The 17,437-nt window shown below is 26.6% G+C and overlaps 1 protein-coding gene across 2 annotated transcripts; it reads left to right on the forward strand.

Annotated features, from left to right (window-relative positions):
• Positions 1 to 262: 262 nt before the first annotated feature.
• LOC113557414 (homeodomain-interacting protein kinase 2) lies at positions 263 to 15,593 on the forward strand. Of its 2 annotated transcripts, none has more exons than XM_026962917.1 (21): positions 263 to 781; positions 5,951 to 6,301; positions 6,674 to 6,898; positions 6,961 to 7,053; positions 7,541 to 7,759; positions 8,954 to 9,128; positions 9,231 to 9,451; positions 9,526 to 9,714; positions 9,805 to 10,014; positions 10,103 to 10,309; positions 11,302 to 11,535; positions 11,606 to 11,894; positions 11,959 to 12,050; positions 12,134 to 12,234; positions 12,305 to 12,491; positions 12,735 to 12,892; positions 13,576 to 13,794; positions 13,859 to 14,029; positions 14,733 to 14,939; positions 15,006 to 15,179; positions 15,239 to 15,593. In XM_026962917.1, exons 2-20 carry the CDS (start codon positions 5,957 to 5,959, stop codon positions 15,163 to 15,165), a joined length of 3,702 nt encoding a protein of 1,233 aa, XP_026818718.1. In that variant the 5' UTR covers positions 263 to 781; positions 5,951 to 5,956; the 3' UTR covers positions 15,166 to 15,179; positions 15,239 to 15,593. The 2 variants fall into 2 exon arrangements, with proteins under 2 accessions (XP_026818718.1, XP_026818719.1); XM_026962918.1 differs by lacking the exon at positions 263 to 781 and adding an exon at positions 1,079 to 1,249.
• The last annotated feature ends 1,844 nt before the right edge of the window (positions 15,594 to 17,437 follow it).

Consider the following 17,437-nt stretch of genomic DNA (forward strand, 5'->3'; position numbering starts at 1 on the left):
ACTACATAGTACCAAATACTATAAACGTCGTATATAGTATTTGATTTTGATAGTACATGAACAAAGGTTTGGAAATTCTATGCTATAATATAGTACTATAGTAGTATGAATGTAATATAAATATAATAATAAATGATAACTTCAGCCCTTTCGGGAAATTTAAAATTATTGTACGGAACAGGCACTGCAGTGCCCCGTATTACGTTCTTTTGTCACCGCAATCCGCTTCTGAGATTTATGTTTTACGTAGCAGAGTAGCATAGCAGACGCCAGACACAGTTTCGTTTGTGACCCGGACTTGTGTAGACGTGCTATGGTGTTGATTAGTGGACGCAACCACCACCACCACCACCACCACGATTTGTACGTGGAACTCGATTGATGACCGCAGCAGCAACCCTTTCTTGATTCGCAGTCCCGCGCGGCTAGTCATCCGGTGGTTGATCGACGCAGTGTGTTTCCGAGACGTTTTCTCAGTAAGCTAGTGATATTTTAGAGGTGTTGAACTCGTCCGTCGCACTGAAGAGAATAACGAAATCTCCCGGGGTAGTCTACAGGAGGAGCTGGTCGTAAGTCATCTGCGAGGACGAAACCGTGTGACGGTTTGCGCGGGGTGCTTTGTACGGATGGTGTCTGGAAACGACGAAGTGTCGTGCAATATGGCTGTGTGAAAAGTGGTTTGAACGACGACCACAGACAGCGGATTCGGTCGTTTAGTGACGTGGGGGAAGAAAATAATGAAAATTTGTTCTGGCCCGGCATATATCAAACACCGTTCCAGGTAAGTCATTCGCCGTTTGCTCGATCTAGATGTGCGAAATATTGTGTTGATATACTTACCTACATTATAAGGATCATTATTATTGTTTTCACCCTTCCCCCGCCGTCAGCCTATTTACCTCCCGCTACCGACTATGACACGCGGTGACGGTGGCGTGTTATGGTGCACTGCCCACCGCCGCTGTTTCCTCGTCGTTGGTGGTAGGCGACGATATAATGGTACTAAACAGTAATAGTAGGAGTAATAGTAGTAGTAGCAGCGGTTGTAGTAGTAACTAGTAACTAGTATTACAACTATAGCGAATAATTTCGGTGTGCTAGTGTGAACGTTGTTGATCGTCAGAATGAAATAAATGTGTTTACCGAAGAGTGAAAAAATAACAGAACGAGGTCAATATGGAAAGGCCATCGTCGACGTGTTACCTAGCCGTTGTGTTTTATTTCAGTTTTATCTCATTATTGCTGTCTGGTATGTTTGATCTAATATTTTCCGTTTTTCCTTGCTACCAACTATCCTTTTGTTTGTCCACGTTGTGACGTGAACAGACGTGAGGCGAGCTGATGACGCGCGTCATAATCCGAGCAAGTGTTGAACCACTTGGCACCTGCTACGGTCCTCCTTCCACTCGGCAACAATATTCGATTAAAAACCGTATTGATTATTATTTTCGATGTACTCTTTTGACGTCAATAATAATATTTATCTTTAATTTATTTTTGATCAGATGATTATAATCTATGGCGTAATTTGGTCATTTGTTGTAGTGGGGTTAGGTGATGACATTCTTGTAAATTTTACATGTTATCCCTCATAAATTTATTTTGTATGTATAGTGAACCTTTCAATACAACAATTTATTATGATTTGTATAATATAAATAGATACGTAATATATATTAATGTATGCACACATGGAAACTAATAATTATATAATATTTAAATAATTATATATTGTACTACATTTCTGATGAGTATTGTTGTTTTCTGTTCAGCATTTTATTTTGGTTCCTGAATAAAATATAATATATTTGTGCAATATTTTTTATTCCAAAGAAATATAATCTTACATTTGTATGGCTAGTAGTGGTGGGCATATCCAGATTTCAAAAATTCGAATTATTCAGATTTCACGGATTATATGAATAATTCAGATTATTCAACTCAATTTTGCTGATCAATGACTCTTTTTTTATATTCTAATAAATTTAATTCTATAACATATTTTCGAACATAGGTGTACCATATTTATTTATTTTACCATACATTATAAATAATTGTAAGTCGTATAAAAACCAAATCCATAAATCTGGATAAGAATTTGATTCAAATCCGGTATTGGATATTCAGATTTCATGCACATCCCTAATAGCTAGATTGAGGATCTGAATATTTTTGTATTATTTTTTTAAAAAATATATTATTATAATGTTAAATAAGTTTATAGAACTTACCAGTTTTTAAAAAAATGTAGTCATAAGGTGGGGATGAACAATACCTATATCACCCCTCATACTTATGGGACTGAATATTATACTAAAACATACTGTTTGATGTACACCTACATTTTCCTATTTTATTTAGATACTAATTTTAATTGTATACCATTTTCTGACAATTGGTATATTGTTAGGTATTCATTTTTTTTTTGGTACAAGGAATTTATATTCAAAAGTTTGTTCTAATATTAACAGGCATGTGCAGCGTCTGGTTTCAGGGGCAGCAAGAGATTATTTTGGCCCATTTTTCAAATTCATCATTAAAACTGGTCCATAATTTTAATTTTTTTACTTTTGGGTATCAAAATTAAAATTTTATTGGTTATTTATTTTTTTGGATAAAAAGTTGTACAGTAAGGTACTAAGCCACTGAAAATGTACTTTTCCACAAGCCTATAGTTAATATTTACCTATTATAATAATATGATAAAATAAACAAACATTAATAACGATATAAAATCCAAAAAAAAAATCATTTGTGGAAATATAATTTTACCAAGGCCCATTATTTAATATTTGCCGTCCCTAGTAACCCCAAAGAAAGTCCAGGGGCAGCATATGCTACCTTTGCTGCCCCCGTGCGCATGCCTATGCTAATATTATATTATTTGAAACAATTATGTAGTATCTTTAATCAATGCTTTAATGGCTTTAATATTATTTAAAATCCACTTTTTTTTATTGAGAGTGAATGGTTTTGTTTATCAGTAATAATATAAGTATCTATAAAGACATTTTGTCTTCTATTACCTATTTCTTGTCTTTGTAAACTTATTAAGATATTTCATTTTTATGTTTAGCCAGCTAGTGCTTTTCATTAATAATGTTGTAATTTTAATGTTTTTGTAAAGCCATAGGATTTTGCTGAACATTAGTTTAAAAACTACCAATATAAAACATTGTTAATGTAGTGACATTAAGTGGTTAAACAGATACAATATTGTACATTTCATATTTCTGACTTATAATCTGAACAATTAGATTGTCTTTATTATTGCCTACTAACTATAAGTCTTGCTTTAAGTGCTGTTTATAATCACTTAGTAACTTTACTGTTGATCTGGATACCTATTGTTTGATAATCAATAATTTGAACTATCTTATATGGTTTTATTTGATAAGTATGAAACACTATATTTAAATATTTTCATAGGTATTTTTTATAAGTTAATTTAATTAAAAAAATGTGAATATTTCCACTTTAAGAAACTTATAATATGCTGATATCAGTATAAATATAAAATGTTCTAGATTAATTTGAAAATAGTTAACTAGATTTCAGTATGTACATTGAAATACAATTTTATAATACTTATCATCTTTTTTATATTTTAATGAATAAAATAAATACATACTATAAATACCAACTTACTTTCTAGTTACATTTTATTTTCAGTTAGTACCTACATTAATTAGCTTTAACATACAGTACTTTCAATTATTTTAATACATTTGTTACTTTAGTAAACCGACTTGTATACCACTGAATTTCAATAGACTTATTATATCAATATTTTGGTATGGCATAAACTATAAAGAGATTACTGATCAGGCATTAAATTTATTTATTCTTATTTTTTCAATTTTAGATATATCTAGGTAAGATAAGTAGTTAAGTAGCTACAAGATTTAAAAGTAATGAAATTTAATAATGTGATGTAAAAATAAACATATAGTTCTAAATTGTAGTTAAAAAAAAAGCTAATACCGAGAACCTATAACTTGTATTTTTATTTGTATGTCTCAGTGGCTTAGCCAAGGGGTCTTAGCAGGATGTAGCTTTCTTCATAATTCATGAAAATTTAAAAATGTTTTTAGTTTTCTGCAGATATATTATGTATGATGTATCTAATAACTCTATTACATATTTAAATTATATACCTTGCAAAAAGTAGCATACCAGGGATTCTGAGCTTTTCGTGTACAACAAATTATCAGCTTCCCCAAATCAAAATTTTGATTTCACTACTGATAAATTTAGTTACCAATTAATCAATATCCGTGTTACTATATTTTTCATTGTATTTGGAAGACTGATGAAATGTTCTTTAATAGGTATATATGAATATATAATGTGCATGTTATACAGAAGTGCACTTATTTATGAAAATTTTTAATTTTTAACATCCTCCCATGATATCTACTGTAATAGGTGACAGCGAGGAACACAAATATAATACAATTGTGAGGGGTAATAATATATTGGGTGGGGGCCATGGTGTCCTCATTACCACTATGGTGCTGTTTCCGCATTGAGCAGTGAGTGTGCCATGTTTTTGTACGCATACCTTCATAACTAAGTACTGAAATAAGTATTTAAAAATGTATTAACCTCATTAGTTGAAACCTTAAACTTTCTGATTTCTACCAAAAATACTTTTTGTGTTATAGAGAATAAAGTAAAAAATCGAGAAAAATGATGTTGACATTTATTTTTTTAAGTTTTTATAATAGATAATTTGTTTCTAATAACATTTTATTATTATTATACATTATCTTTTTATTCAATTTGAAATATTAAATATGATTTTCAGAAAATGACATAAATAGTATCTGATTTTTAAAGTATTTAACTACTATTTATTTTTTTTATTTGAATAAATAATGCTTTATAAAAATAAAATATTTAACTGATTTTCATACTAACATCTACACTATTGTTTTAAATAAATCAGAATTTGAAGTATAAATTATTGACTATTAATTTGTCATAAGTAGTATCTGAATAATAATCTAGCTTCAATTGTTGTAGTTTTTTATAAAAGATACCTTGTAAATAATTTGCAATTTCTATATCTCTATAAACTGTATATATCAAACAATTTATTTATTATTTTTTTCTACATAATTATGCATCTATATGCGCGTAAAAGTTATAAATTAAATTACGATTAAATAGGTATTAAGTCTTTACTAGTAAGGAAGTTTTCGGTTTTTGTAGAAGTAGATAGGTATCAAGTTACTTATTTTTCTATACATAAGTATTCACTTAATATAGTATGCGTAGATAGGTTCTACTTATATTTATAGTAACCCATGTTAGGTAATAGTTAATGTATTATGTAATAAATTATGATGTTTACTTTTGTTGCGATAAAAATGATGTGTACCTAATAATTATACTGTTCAAATTAAATGTTTATGGTTAAAATTAAATTAATAAACAATAATAAGATATAAGATAAAATTTATGGAACCTACCATGTTATATAAAAAAATATTTGTCTAAACCTCAGTTAAATGTTTTTTCATTTCCCATAAAATAAGATACATAATTTTTTTATATTACTATTATATTTGACAATAAAATGCTCCTATCTTAGCCTATCTACATCTATAGATAAATAATAGTTTTAATTTTCTGATTTTCATTTAATAAATTTTGCTATTTGTAATAGAACAAATTAAAAGAATAACTTATGCATATATTTGATATAAAGTTTTACTTTTTAGTTCAAATCTAACTTTCAATGGTATTGGTATTATTTGATACTTACAAAAGAGGGGTTTACACTAGCTTTGTAAATGTTGTTCTCTACAATTTTGGATCCTGATATAAATACATATATTATTACAACATAAAATAGTGAATATTGGTTATAAAGATTACTTATATGTATATATACATATATTAATAAATGAAACATGATTACATATTACATTTTTTTTTACAGAGTGACATGTACAGCAGTCAATCGCAAAGTTTGTGTTCAGAACGGTTGGTGGCTGATGAAAGTGTCGCACTTGTCACGCATCACAAAAAACGCAAGCTGGACCAACTACATAACGCCGCTTGCGGCCCTGAAAACTACCATCATAATAAATACAAATTGAGTTCACTTCACCATCATTACGAACCAATTGTTGAGTTGGTGCCATATGAACCTATTAAGTATCGCAAACATCATGGTACATCTATTGCACCATCTAACATTAAGACCAGTCCATCATCTGCACATAATCAGAATTTCATACGAGCATCAACCATCAAATTATTAGACACATACCAACGCTGTGGACAAAAGGTAAAAATAATCTTAAAGAACTCCAATTCTTATTGATTTTAAAGCATTAAAATTCAAAAATATTTTTCATTTCTTCCACCTTCATAGTTCATTTATTGTTTTTCTTTTTATTATTAGCTAGATATTCCTAATAATGTAGACATTTTATTTTAACTAAGTAAAATTAAATATGATCTATTGGTTACTTATTATTAACGTTTTTTTATTTAATCTTAAACTAATAATAATTGCGTTATTTTACTAATATTCATTCTTAAGACTTCCATCTAGATTTTTATTGTGTAATACCTATCCAATTGATTCTAAAATTGTTATACATTAATGATATTAATTAGTGTTATTTTAAAAATAAAAGATGAATAAATTGTTTAGCGAAAGTCGTGTGAAGGCGGTGTTACAAATGGTGTTGAGTCAAATTTTGGAGTTGGAGGAGCAAATACTGCATCAACTGCTACTACCACTACCACTACCACAACGGGGCAACAAGGGAAACAGGGCGCTGATGGTGATTATCAGTTGGTCCAGCACGAAGTATTGTACTCAATGACGAATCAGTATGAAGTTCTAGAGTTTTTAGGTCGAGGAACTTTTGGTCAGGTAAACCCAAAATTAATTAAATAGATGTGTTGTTTCAAAACATTAAGTATATTATATTTTAGGTTGTAAAATGCTGGAAAAAAGGAACAAATGAAATTGTTGCAATTAAAATATTAAAGAATCATCCATCGTATGCTAGGCAAGGTCAGATTGAAGTGAGTAATTTACATTTCTATAGATGTACGTAAATATAACAACAGTTTAAAATTAATTTTTTCAAGGTATATTTGTTTTATTGTGTAATTAAAATATACAGTGCAATTTTTTTTATTAAACAATATATGAGTACTCAAAATATTGATATTTTGAAAAAAAAATTTTACATATTTTCCAATCAAAATAAAACAACATTTAAAAAAAAAATATTATAATTTGTATTATTTTTTATCATATTTTTTTAAGTTTTTTACTTTTTCGAACAATAGCATACATTTTTAATTTCCTATTCTGCAGCAAAATATTTTTTAGAGTATTTTATTTCATAAAAATTTAAATTTGGATGACTTGTTTGTGAGTTATAAGTATTTAAAGTTAAGTTGAGTGGATTGGTGAGGTATGAAGATACGCTACAAAATGTTGGTCTACTACTCTGTTATATTTAGGTAAATTGAAATTGAAATTCTATTAATATTTATTTTTTAGGTAAGCATTCTGTCAAGATTAAGCCAAGAAAATGCAGACGAATACAACTTTGTTCGTGCTTATGAATGTTTTCAACACAAAAATCATACTTGTTTGGTGTTTGAAATGTTGGAGCAAAATTTATATGATTTCCTGAAACAAAACAAATTTAGTCCATTACCTTTAAAATTTATTCGACCAATATTGCAACAAGTATTGACTGCTTTGTTAAAATTAAAGGTAATTTTTTATCTTTGGCTAATTTTTATTACTTGTTAATTTTCTGTTTTTTGCCAAAGTAACCTTTGCCTATTATTATAATTACTTTTTTTTTGTTGTCAAAGCTAAAATTATGACTAAAAAGAATTAACTACTTATTTTTAATATTTATTGATGATCCTTGAACTTACATTGATCATAAACTATTATTTACATCTTACCTTACTATTATTACTTGCATACCTAGTGTATTTCCCAATGTATATTCTATTATACAAATAGCTAGATTTATTTATATTTGATACACAGCATATTAAAGTATTAGTTTAAGATATGTATGTATTATGGTTGTATAACAGTTAATAGAATTGGAATTTAAAAATAATTGTTTACATTTATTATGAATGGACAAATAGTAAGTATCATTGGTTTTGTATTGGAAAATACATTAAATTATAAAATAAAAAGTAGGTATAACAGTATATAATATAAATGTTAATGATAACAAACATCTCATCAGAGGTTCCCAACCTTTTTTGACTCATAGCACCCTTAGTCATTTTCTAAAAATCCGGAGGCACCCTATGCTCTATGGCCTATAGATTAAAAATATATTTCAAATAATTTTGCAGTACCTTGGTTGGAAATCTCCGAGTTCAGTATTAAAATTATACAAAACACAAATATTCAAACATATCTTAAGACATTTAACAATTACAATAAGAAAAAGAAATTTTTTGTCAAACTCAGCTAGTTAGTACCCACAAATGTATTTTTGAATGTATTCATTTTTTATTTGTCTTAAACTAATTAATTTTGTGGAATTTTTGGTTCTTTCAAACTTGACATTTTACAATATTTATGTACAGTATGTTCTTTTACCAGATTCTGAACTCATGTGAAAATTAATAGTAAGTTTTTATATTATTTTATAATGTTAACTGGTTCCATCCGCGATAAAACAATAATAATAATAATAATTTGGAATACAAATATAACTGATATAAGGGATTCTAATTAAATAGCTTCAGTAATTTTTAATTTTTTGGCAATAATCAGAATATAAACTTTGACAAAAAAAACTGTAATGGGAAATGATTATTTTGGTGAAAAAATGTTTTACCCTGTTAATTTTGGATTTTACATTAATTTATAATTTATCCATCATTCAATATTATTTCTAGTTTAGATTTAAATATTTTATACATCCCACAGGATTTAGGTCTTATTCATGCAGATTTGAAACCAGAAAATATAATGTTAGTTGATCCTATCCGTCAACCTTACAGAGTTAAAGTTATTGACTTTGGTAGTGCATCTCATAAAAGTAAAGCTGTATGTAATACTTATTTGCAAAGCCGATACTATAGAGCTCCTGAGATCATACTTGGTAAATATATTGATAATTATTTTGTATTTAATAAAATGTAGAATATACTTTTTGTGATGTTAATTACGATATATGTTAATGGTGTTTATAAATAAAAAATAGGTTTACCATTTTGTGAGGCAATCGACATGTGGAGTTTAGGTTGTGTAGTAGCAGAACTATTTTTGGGTTGGCCATTGTATCCAGGGTCGTCAGAATATGATCAAATACGTTACATATGTCAAACACAAAATTTACCAAATTTAGACATGTTAACAAATGCTTCAAAAACCTCCAAGTTTTTTTATAGGGATGTTACGTATCAAAATAATTGGAGACTAAAGGTAAATTAACTTATTACATTAATTTTTGAATTTATTTAAATTATATTTAAGTAATTATAAAACTTTTTTAATAGATAATGGAAGAACATGAAGCCGAAACTGGAATTAAATCTAAAGAAGCAAGAAAATACATATTTAATTGTTTAGATGATATTGGACAAGTTAATGTGCCAACTGATTTAGAAGGTGGTGAGCTTTTAGCTGAAAAAGCAGATAGGCGAGAATTTATTGATCTTCTTAAAAGAATGTTATCTATGGACCCGGTAATTATGAAAAGTATAATATAATTATTGTAATTATGCATTTAACTATGCAATTTTTAAATATTTTATTAAATTTGTTATTTTTTACAGGCTAATAGAATACATCCTAATACTGCACTTCTACATCCGTTTGTTACGTTAGCACATTTAGTTGATTTTGCTCGATGTGATAATGTGAAAGCAAGTGTACAAATGATGGAAGTTTGTCGACGAGCCTTACCTGATCATCATTCAAGTTCTGGACAAGCTGTACTTGTGCCAGCAACTAATGCCAATGTCACCCTTGCTTTTAATAATCAAGTATTATATATTAACATACATTTTTTAATTAATTTTATTTATAACCATAAAAGAAATTATTCACATTGATTTAATTTATGTTTTGTAGTATCAGTTATATAACAGTCGATCAATGGCCCGCCAATATAGTGGTAGCTCAAATCAGCATCAAGCGCATCTATCAATACTTTGTTCTGCTGGTCCTGGAGCTTATCAAACTGGAACTTCACCACCAAAACATGTAGCTGTTATGCCACCTCCGCCCCATCCATCACAATTACAAATACAACATTCAACTAGTTTGATTACACAACAGGTAATTATTATTTTTGAACTGTCATATTATAATTTACTATAAGTAAAAAAAAAAACAATTCATAATTAGTACTTAATAAAAAATAAGAAAAAAATATGTTTCTTATTTTATTTTTAAAAATAATAAGAATTCTTGTCAAGTCTAAAGTCATCCATACTAATATTTGTTTTTAGTTTTAACATTATTTAAAAATATCTGTTGCCTATAACAATATAATACAATATATGAATCCAACAATCTAAAAGTATAAGTTGTAGACTAAGCTGGTTATTACTCATTAGTAATAATATACATTCCATTAAAAAAAAAATAAGATTTATACAACTAATGTTCAGTATCCTAAGTTAACTGTTATCAATTTATTATTTTATTAATATTTTCTTCTTTTATTACTGGAAATAGTTGATTTTTATACAAAATTGTTATTTACTTGTTTAATTTATTATATGTAAGACAACTGTTGCTACCTAATGCCTAATCAGGTATTATTTTCATTATACAGTAGAACTCTGATTATTCGAACGCCAATTATCCATATATCCAATTAACCGGACGAAAAAAAAAGCTTTTTTTTGGTTTTAAAATATGTCACATATTAGAATTAAGGCTTATTTTGTTTCAGTTAAATATTTAATAAAATTATTTGTTTATGGTTACGAATTTTAAATTATATTACATATATATTAATAATAAATACATTCATACAAGTATATAACTTCTAATATATCATACATCAATTATCCGGATATTTGCTTATCCGGACCACCCTTGACATTAATTAGTCCAGATGATCGGAGTTTTACTGTACAAATGTTTCTTTGATATTTAGTATTTCAAATTTACCATACTTTGATAATTTTTATGAAGATGATTATTAACTGATTATTCAGTAATTCATATCAATATCATTTATGATATATGTAAAATATAAAAATGAAAATATTTATTTTTAAATACTTATACTATTTACTACTGGTACTATTATACTATAGCCTGGCGGTGGTCAACAGCAATATGTGCCTGTATCTATGGTTGATGGAAGTCGTCAAATGATTGCTACTTGGCCAGCTCCTCCTGGACCTCATCATCGTCAAATGACTATTGTTCCACCACCTGGAGCAGGAGCAGCTTCAGCAGCATGGCATTCTGCATCTGCTGCCGCAGCTGCAGCTGATTGGGCTGTTCCTAGGCCTCTGATTGTTGACTCAGCTACTGCAATATTACAAGTACTATTCTTTATTTAATATTTATATGTCATAATAAGCAATTATTTTATTAATACACAATTTATTATAGGATCAACGACAAGTAGCATTTACAACAGCTGATGTTTATGATGGTCTTTTGGAAAGCCCCACAATGGTTGGTACTATTTGGGGAAGTTCTAATAATAATGGAAAATCACGTTCTACAAAACACATGGCTCCACCTCAATCTCATCATCACCATTCAAATTATCAGCAAGCACCGCCTGCACATCACCACCACCATCATCATAGGCAAGACAAAAAAGATACTGTTATAAACACTACAAATCAACTCAGCCCAGTAAAAAAACGGGTTAAAGAAGGAACTCCTCCTCAAGGTTTGATTCACTTTTTATTTATATGTTTTTCAATCTGATATGTATATTTTACATTTATTTACAGAATATGATGGAAGAATTAATAGAGGAAGCTTATTATCTACTTCAGACAATGTTCCAAATTGGCATCAACCTTCTCCTTCTTATAAACAACTGGTTATTAATTTATTATTTAAATTAACTTTAAAATGTTAATATAATTATGTATTATAATAACACTATGAATATTTATTTTGTAGATTAACAATAGACAACATACTATAACTATTCATGACACACCATCTCCTGCTGTTTCGGTCATTACAATATCAGATAGTGAAGATGAAGCTTCAACTAAAGGGTATATAATATATTGTCAATTACTTTTTATAAAATTATTTGATTAAACATTTTTGTATTTTTTTTATTAGAGTTCAATTGAATATCAAAACTAATCGTAACAACCGCAAAAATGTAATTTCATGTGTAACAGTTGGTGAGAGTGACAATGAAGAACTATTACCATCTAAACCTTTGACTTACCATCAAAAACAACTTCAAAGTTTACGATCAACTCCAGTAATTTATCAATCTCCATCCAAAAGTTCTAATATACAAGTAAGAATATTAATTAATTGTTGCATTTTAAATAAAATACTGTTTAAACTAAACAATTTGGTAAATTTGAAGAAAAAATGAATGCTTTTCAAATGTATTTTGTATGTAAATTGATTTTTTATTTTTTTTTTGCTTAATTTATTAAAGCCTTGTTTTCTATATTATATTATTATTACTAATTAACAATTATTAGAAAAATAGCCTTGTTAACTAATATTTAATTAAATAAACTTGATTTTTCAGAATGGTGAATATATTGCTTGTCGCAATAGTCCTCCAGGTATAGAGTTAAATGGTGGTCAATATTCTCAACATTCTTCAATTACCAATAACTCACAGCAACCTATTTATATGCCTCAATCACAATTGCCTAGTGAAATAAAACACGAACCCCATTATAGGTACATGTTATTCTACTTATTTATTTTATATGTAAGGTTATTTTAAACATATATTAAATTATATAATATTTGAAACTACTTACTATGATCACATCAAAGTTTGAACAGATTACTATGTTTTCTTGATCTTACCTATTATACATTTTTAATATATATAGTTTTCAATAGTACTAAATAATGTTATATGTACATCTCACTTATAATTAATAGTTTATTACTTATTAAAACCAACAATAGAGTTAATACCTTTATCTAGATTTTATCGTCTTCTGACGTACCATTAGACACCTACTTAATTATCAGAATAACAAAATCGAAATGTTATTAAAAATTTTGTTTTTTTTTTTGCTTTTAAATTAAACGTTCCTTAAAAAAAATACTTATATGTTTATAAATGTTTTGTTTGTTAATCAAGTTATTATATTTCTTAAAATTGCATTTAACATTATATATTTTAATATTGTGTAATATATCTATTTTATCCTTTTTTACTGTTGGAAATCAATTGAGTTTTTAGTTGTTGATTCTAATCTTACATTTTCTTTTTAAATTATAAATTGTGGTTACATATAGCAGATTTAATGAGTTTGAATTATCAAATGATTATTAAAAAAATGATAACATTTGTTAACGTGTTTAAAATTCATAGTGAGGCTTTTTGTTTATATTATTTTTATTTATAGTTCTTCTCATAGTGGCAATACTATGTCTCAGTCTCAACTAAAAAGGATTGTATCAAAAGGACAACATACACATCAAAGTCAAGATTGTAATATTTTTAACGCTTTGGGAACAAGCAAACCTGACCCACCACAAGCTATTGAATACTACTGTAGTGGGACAAACTGCAAAGATCCTTACCATTATGTAACTCCTCATGATCAGCATATAGTTTATGCTAGGTAATACCAATACAATACTAAAGGAATCTATTAAACTATTAATAATTTACCATATCTATTTTAGTGACAAACGTTTATCATATGCCATACCCTCTACACATAAACGCAACATTTCCAATCCCATGGACTATCAATTACAGCCTCCAGTAGCCCATTCTAGTAGAGATTCACATATTATTAGTGCTTCAAAAACAGCATGGACCCAACAAACTATACCAGTACATCAAGCTTACAGGTAAAGTGATAATTTGAATACTTTGTTTTTATAAGTTTTATCACATTTTATATTATACAGAAAGTTTTGGTATAATTCTTACAAAATTAATTATTTTTGCTTCATAACCTAATAATTATTATTTAAGTATCTATTCCTAAAAAAAAAATAAATAGTTTTAAGTAGGATTTAAATTTTGGAGCTATTTGTTGTTTTTATCTGATGGTATACTAATTTCATAGAATATTAATATTAATATTTTATATTGTATTCTTTAATCTAAGAATTTATGTTTCAATGGTCAATATTAATAATTGTAAATCAAATTTTTAAATATATTTTTCTCATATTTGTGTATGGGTTTAATATGTTATTATGTGATATAGTTAGATTATATTATGTATTATGTATATATTACACTTTAATTGCATCTAAGTTCTATTTAGGTAGTAATATCAGTTGTAGGTTGAGAGTTATAATTATTGAAAAAAAAATAATTAAATTAATATGTGTTAAATGTGTTTTTATTGATATCAGGTACTTTTTTAGTTTTATATTACCACAAAATTCAAAGTTTGTTCATAAATTGTATCTGCTAAAATTATTAACTATCAGATATAACAATTCTAAATTTTAATTTTATTTCACTGTTATAGAATTGCTATATTTATAATATATTTTGACAATAATTTTCTAATTTATTTTCATTCAATTTTATACATAGAAGTCATGTAGCTGATTATACAGCTGCTCATCTTTCTCCGCAAGCCCTAGGAGCTAACCGAGGTCTATCTCCTTTGGCTGGTCAGCCTTTGTATCACCAAAGTGATATTTACCGCCGACAAGCAGTTTATGTAACTACTGGTCAACCGCCAACTGCTGCTGCATATTTACCATCTCCACAAGTTCCTCCTACTGCTTTTACTACAGGGTAATTTATAATTGAATAAAGAAAAACTTATAAATTATATTAATACGGTGTTTTTTTATTTTTCAGACCTATTCCACCTCCTGCACATCATGCAAGCGCAAGACCTTTACTCACCACTCATGCTACACATCCATTACCAGCTCACATGCAACCAACTGCTGTATATGGATATTTAAGTCCAGCAAAAACTCATCATCAATATCAACCCCTTTGGTTCACTGAGTAGGAATTATCACAGAGGTAAATAATTAACACTTAATAAGAGTCGTGTGCATATTGTACATTAATTATATTTATAGGTCTGATAGTGAATTAATGGCACCACTACTTACCAACACAGATCAACTAGTCATTAAAGTCAGACCTCTGTATATGTTAACAACTGATCCTGTACACAAATAAAGTAATGTACTCTCATTATTATGTAAATATATTATATTAAGATATGTATTGAACTTTTTTTTTTCAAATTGTAATTTTAAAATAGCATTCGTTGTCCTGTTTAACGAAATCCAAAACGTGACATTTCAGACTAAAATATTACTAATTATTAAATTAAATTTAATGCACTTAGATATCTAATTTAATATCATATATATATTATATGTAAACATTTTCTACAATTTGATCAACATTTTTTTTTATGCTATATGGTATTAATTATTTTTTAAAAAAAATTTCTTGATTATTCATGTTTAATTCTTTGTCAAATATAATGTACAATAATTTTTGATGTTATCTAAAAATTATTAAGCTCTTATCTTAATTAAAATAATAACTAATAATAATCCCCTAAATAAAAATAATATACCATTACTTAATCTTCGTATTCTTTATAGTATTTTAGCAAAATATTAATAATTACTTATTTGACAATTTTTGTTTTGTATTTATTATTATTTTTGGGTATAATATTAGAGAAAACATATTCATCAATTATATTTTTATTATATAGTTGCTAAATATTATATTACATTGTCCTATACATAATATTTTTATTGTGTATTTGTTATTAGTATTTTTATTGTTTTTAATTACACAGCATTATTATTGGCTGTATGTATGATTAAATCATAATTTTCATATATATTTTTATTTTTGTTTAAAGTGACAATAATTATTGTTTGTATTTTTTAATTAAAATATAATCGTTTTGTAATATGGGTGATATTATAGGCTTAGACATTTTTAATACATTTTTGAAGTTATTTTAGTCTGAATTAATATCAAAATATGTCACTATTAGTTTTAAGCTCAATGATTGCTAATATAATATTATATGCATATAATATAAATATTCACTTCAATAAGCCACATTTTTATTTTTAGTTATTATTTTTATGGTTGTGGAGTTAAATTAATAATATCACATTAATAACTTACTAATCAAAACAATTAAACAAAATAACAGTTTTAAATTATATTCACTAGTTTATTTTTTTTTATTTTAAATTTAATATTTACATTTAATAGTTTTAAAATTATCTAACAAACATAAATCTTAAGTTATTAAAATATTGCCCAAATTCACTAATTGACTTGTTTAAATTATATTTTGATTTATTGAAATTAAAGTATACAAAATCATTTTTTTTTTGTATTTTTAAGTACTTATAATTCAATATCAATAATACATTTAGAGTAATTTAATTAATTCAGTTAATTTGATTAAATTTATTGGAATATTTATTAAAATATTAGTATTTTTATAAAAACAAAAATAAATTCATAGTAATCCCCCCCATGAAATAATAATAATTAATTTGTATACTATACAATTTAGCGTTTAGTACAAACTATGATCATTGTCAATTTGATGTAATTTTGAATTACAATACCATATTGCCAATTATAAATTATAAAAATTACATTTTTATGTATTTATCATAAAATATGGTTAAAAATTTATAATTTAAACAGCATGCATAATTATAGTTGGTATAAGGTATTACAGAATTTTTCACTTAAACATTTTTAAGCTAGCTATACAAATTTTAAATTTCTATATGTATTTTGTTGTTAGGTATATTTGTATATAGAAAAGTATATTTTTTAAACATAGATTTAAATTCAAAAGCTATTTTTGTTATGCAAATTGGCTGCGTTCTAATTCAATTTATTTATTTTATAAATTAAATAATATTATATTTTATAAAGGTGGCCAATTATTATTTAGTCTCAATATTATTTAACCATCTATTAATTTTTAAATATTCCGAATTTTCCTAGTGAAAAATTATTTAATAATATTTAATTTAGGGAAAATATTTGGTGATAGTATTTGTAACAATTTGCCTTATGGTTATGAGTTAGATTTTTTTAAAAATATTATTCAATGATTGAAATGAATTGATCATAAAATAATAAATATATTCTAATACATTTTCATTCTGATTTTATTATTATTATTATTATTATTAATATGCACTTTTTAAAATTGTAATAATTCCTTAAAATAAAATTATACAACCTTTCATTATACAAAATAAATATAATTT

This window comes from Rhopalosiphum maidis, chromosome 4 (assembly GCF_003676215.2).
Source record: "Rhopalosiphum maidis isolate BTI-1 chromosome 4, ASM367621v3, whole genome shotgun sequence".
Lineage (NCBI taxonomy): Eukaryota > Metazoa > Arthropoda > Insecta > Hemiptera > Aphididae > Rhopalosiphum > Rhopalosiphum maidis.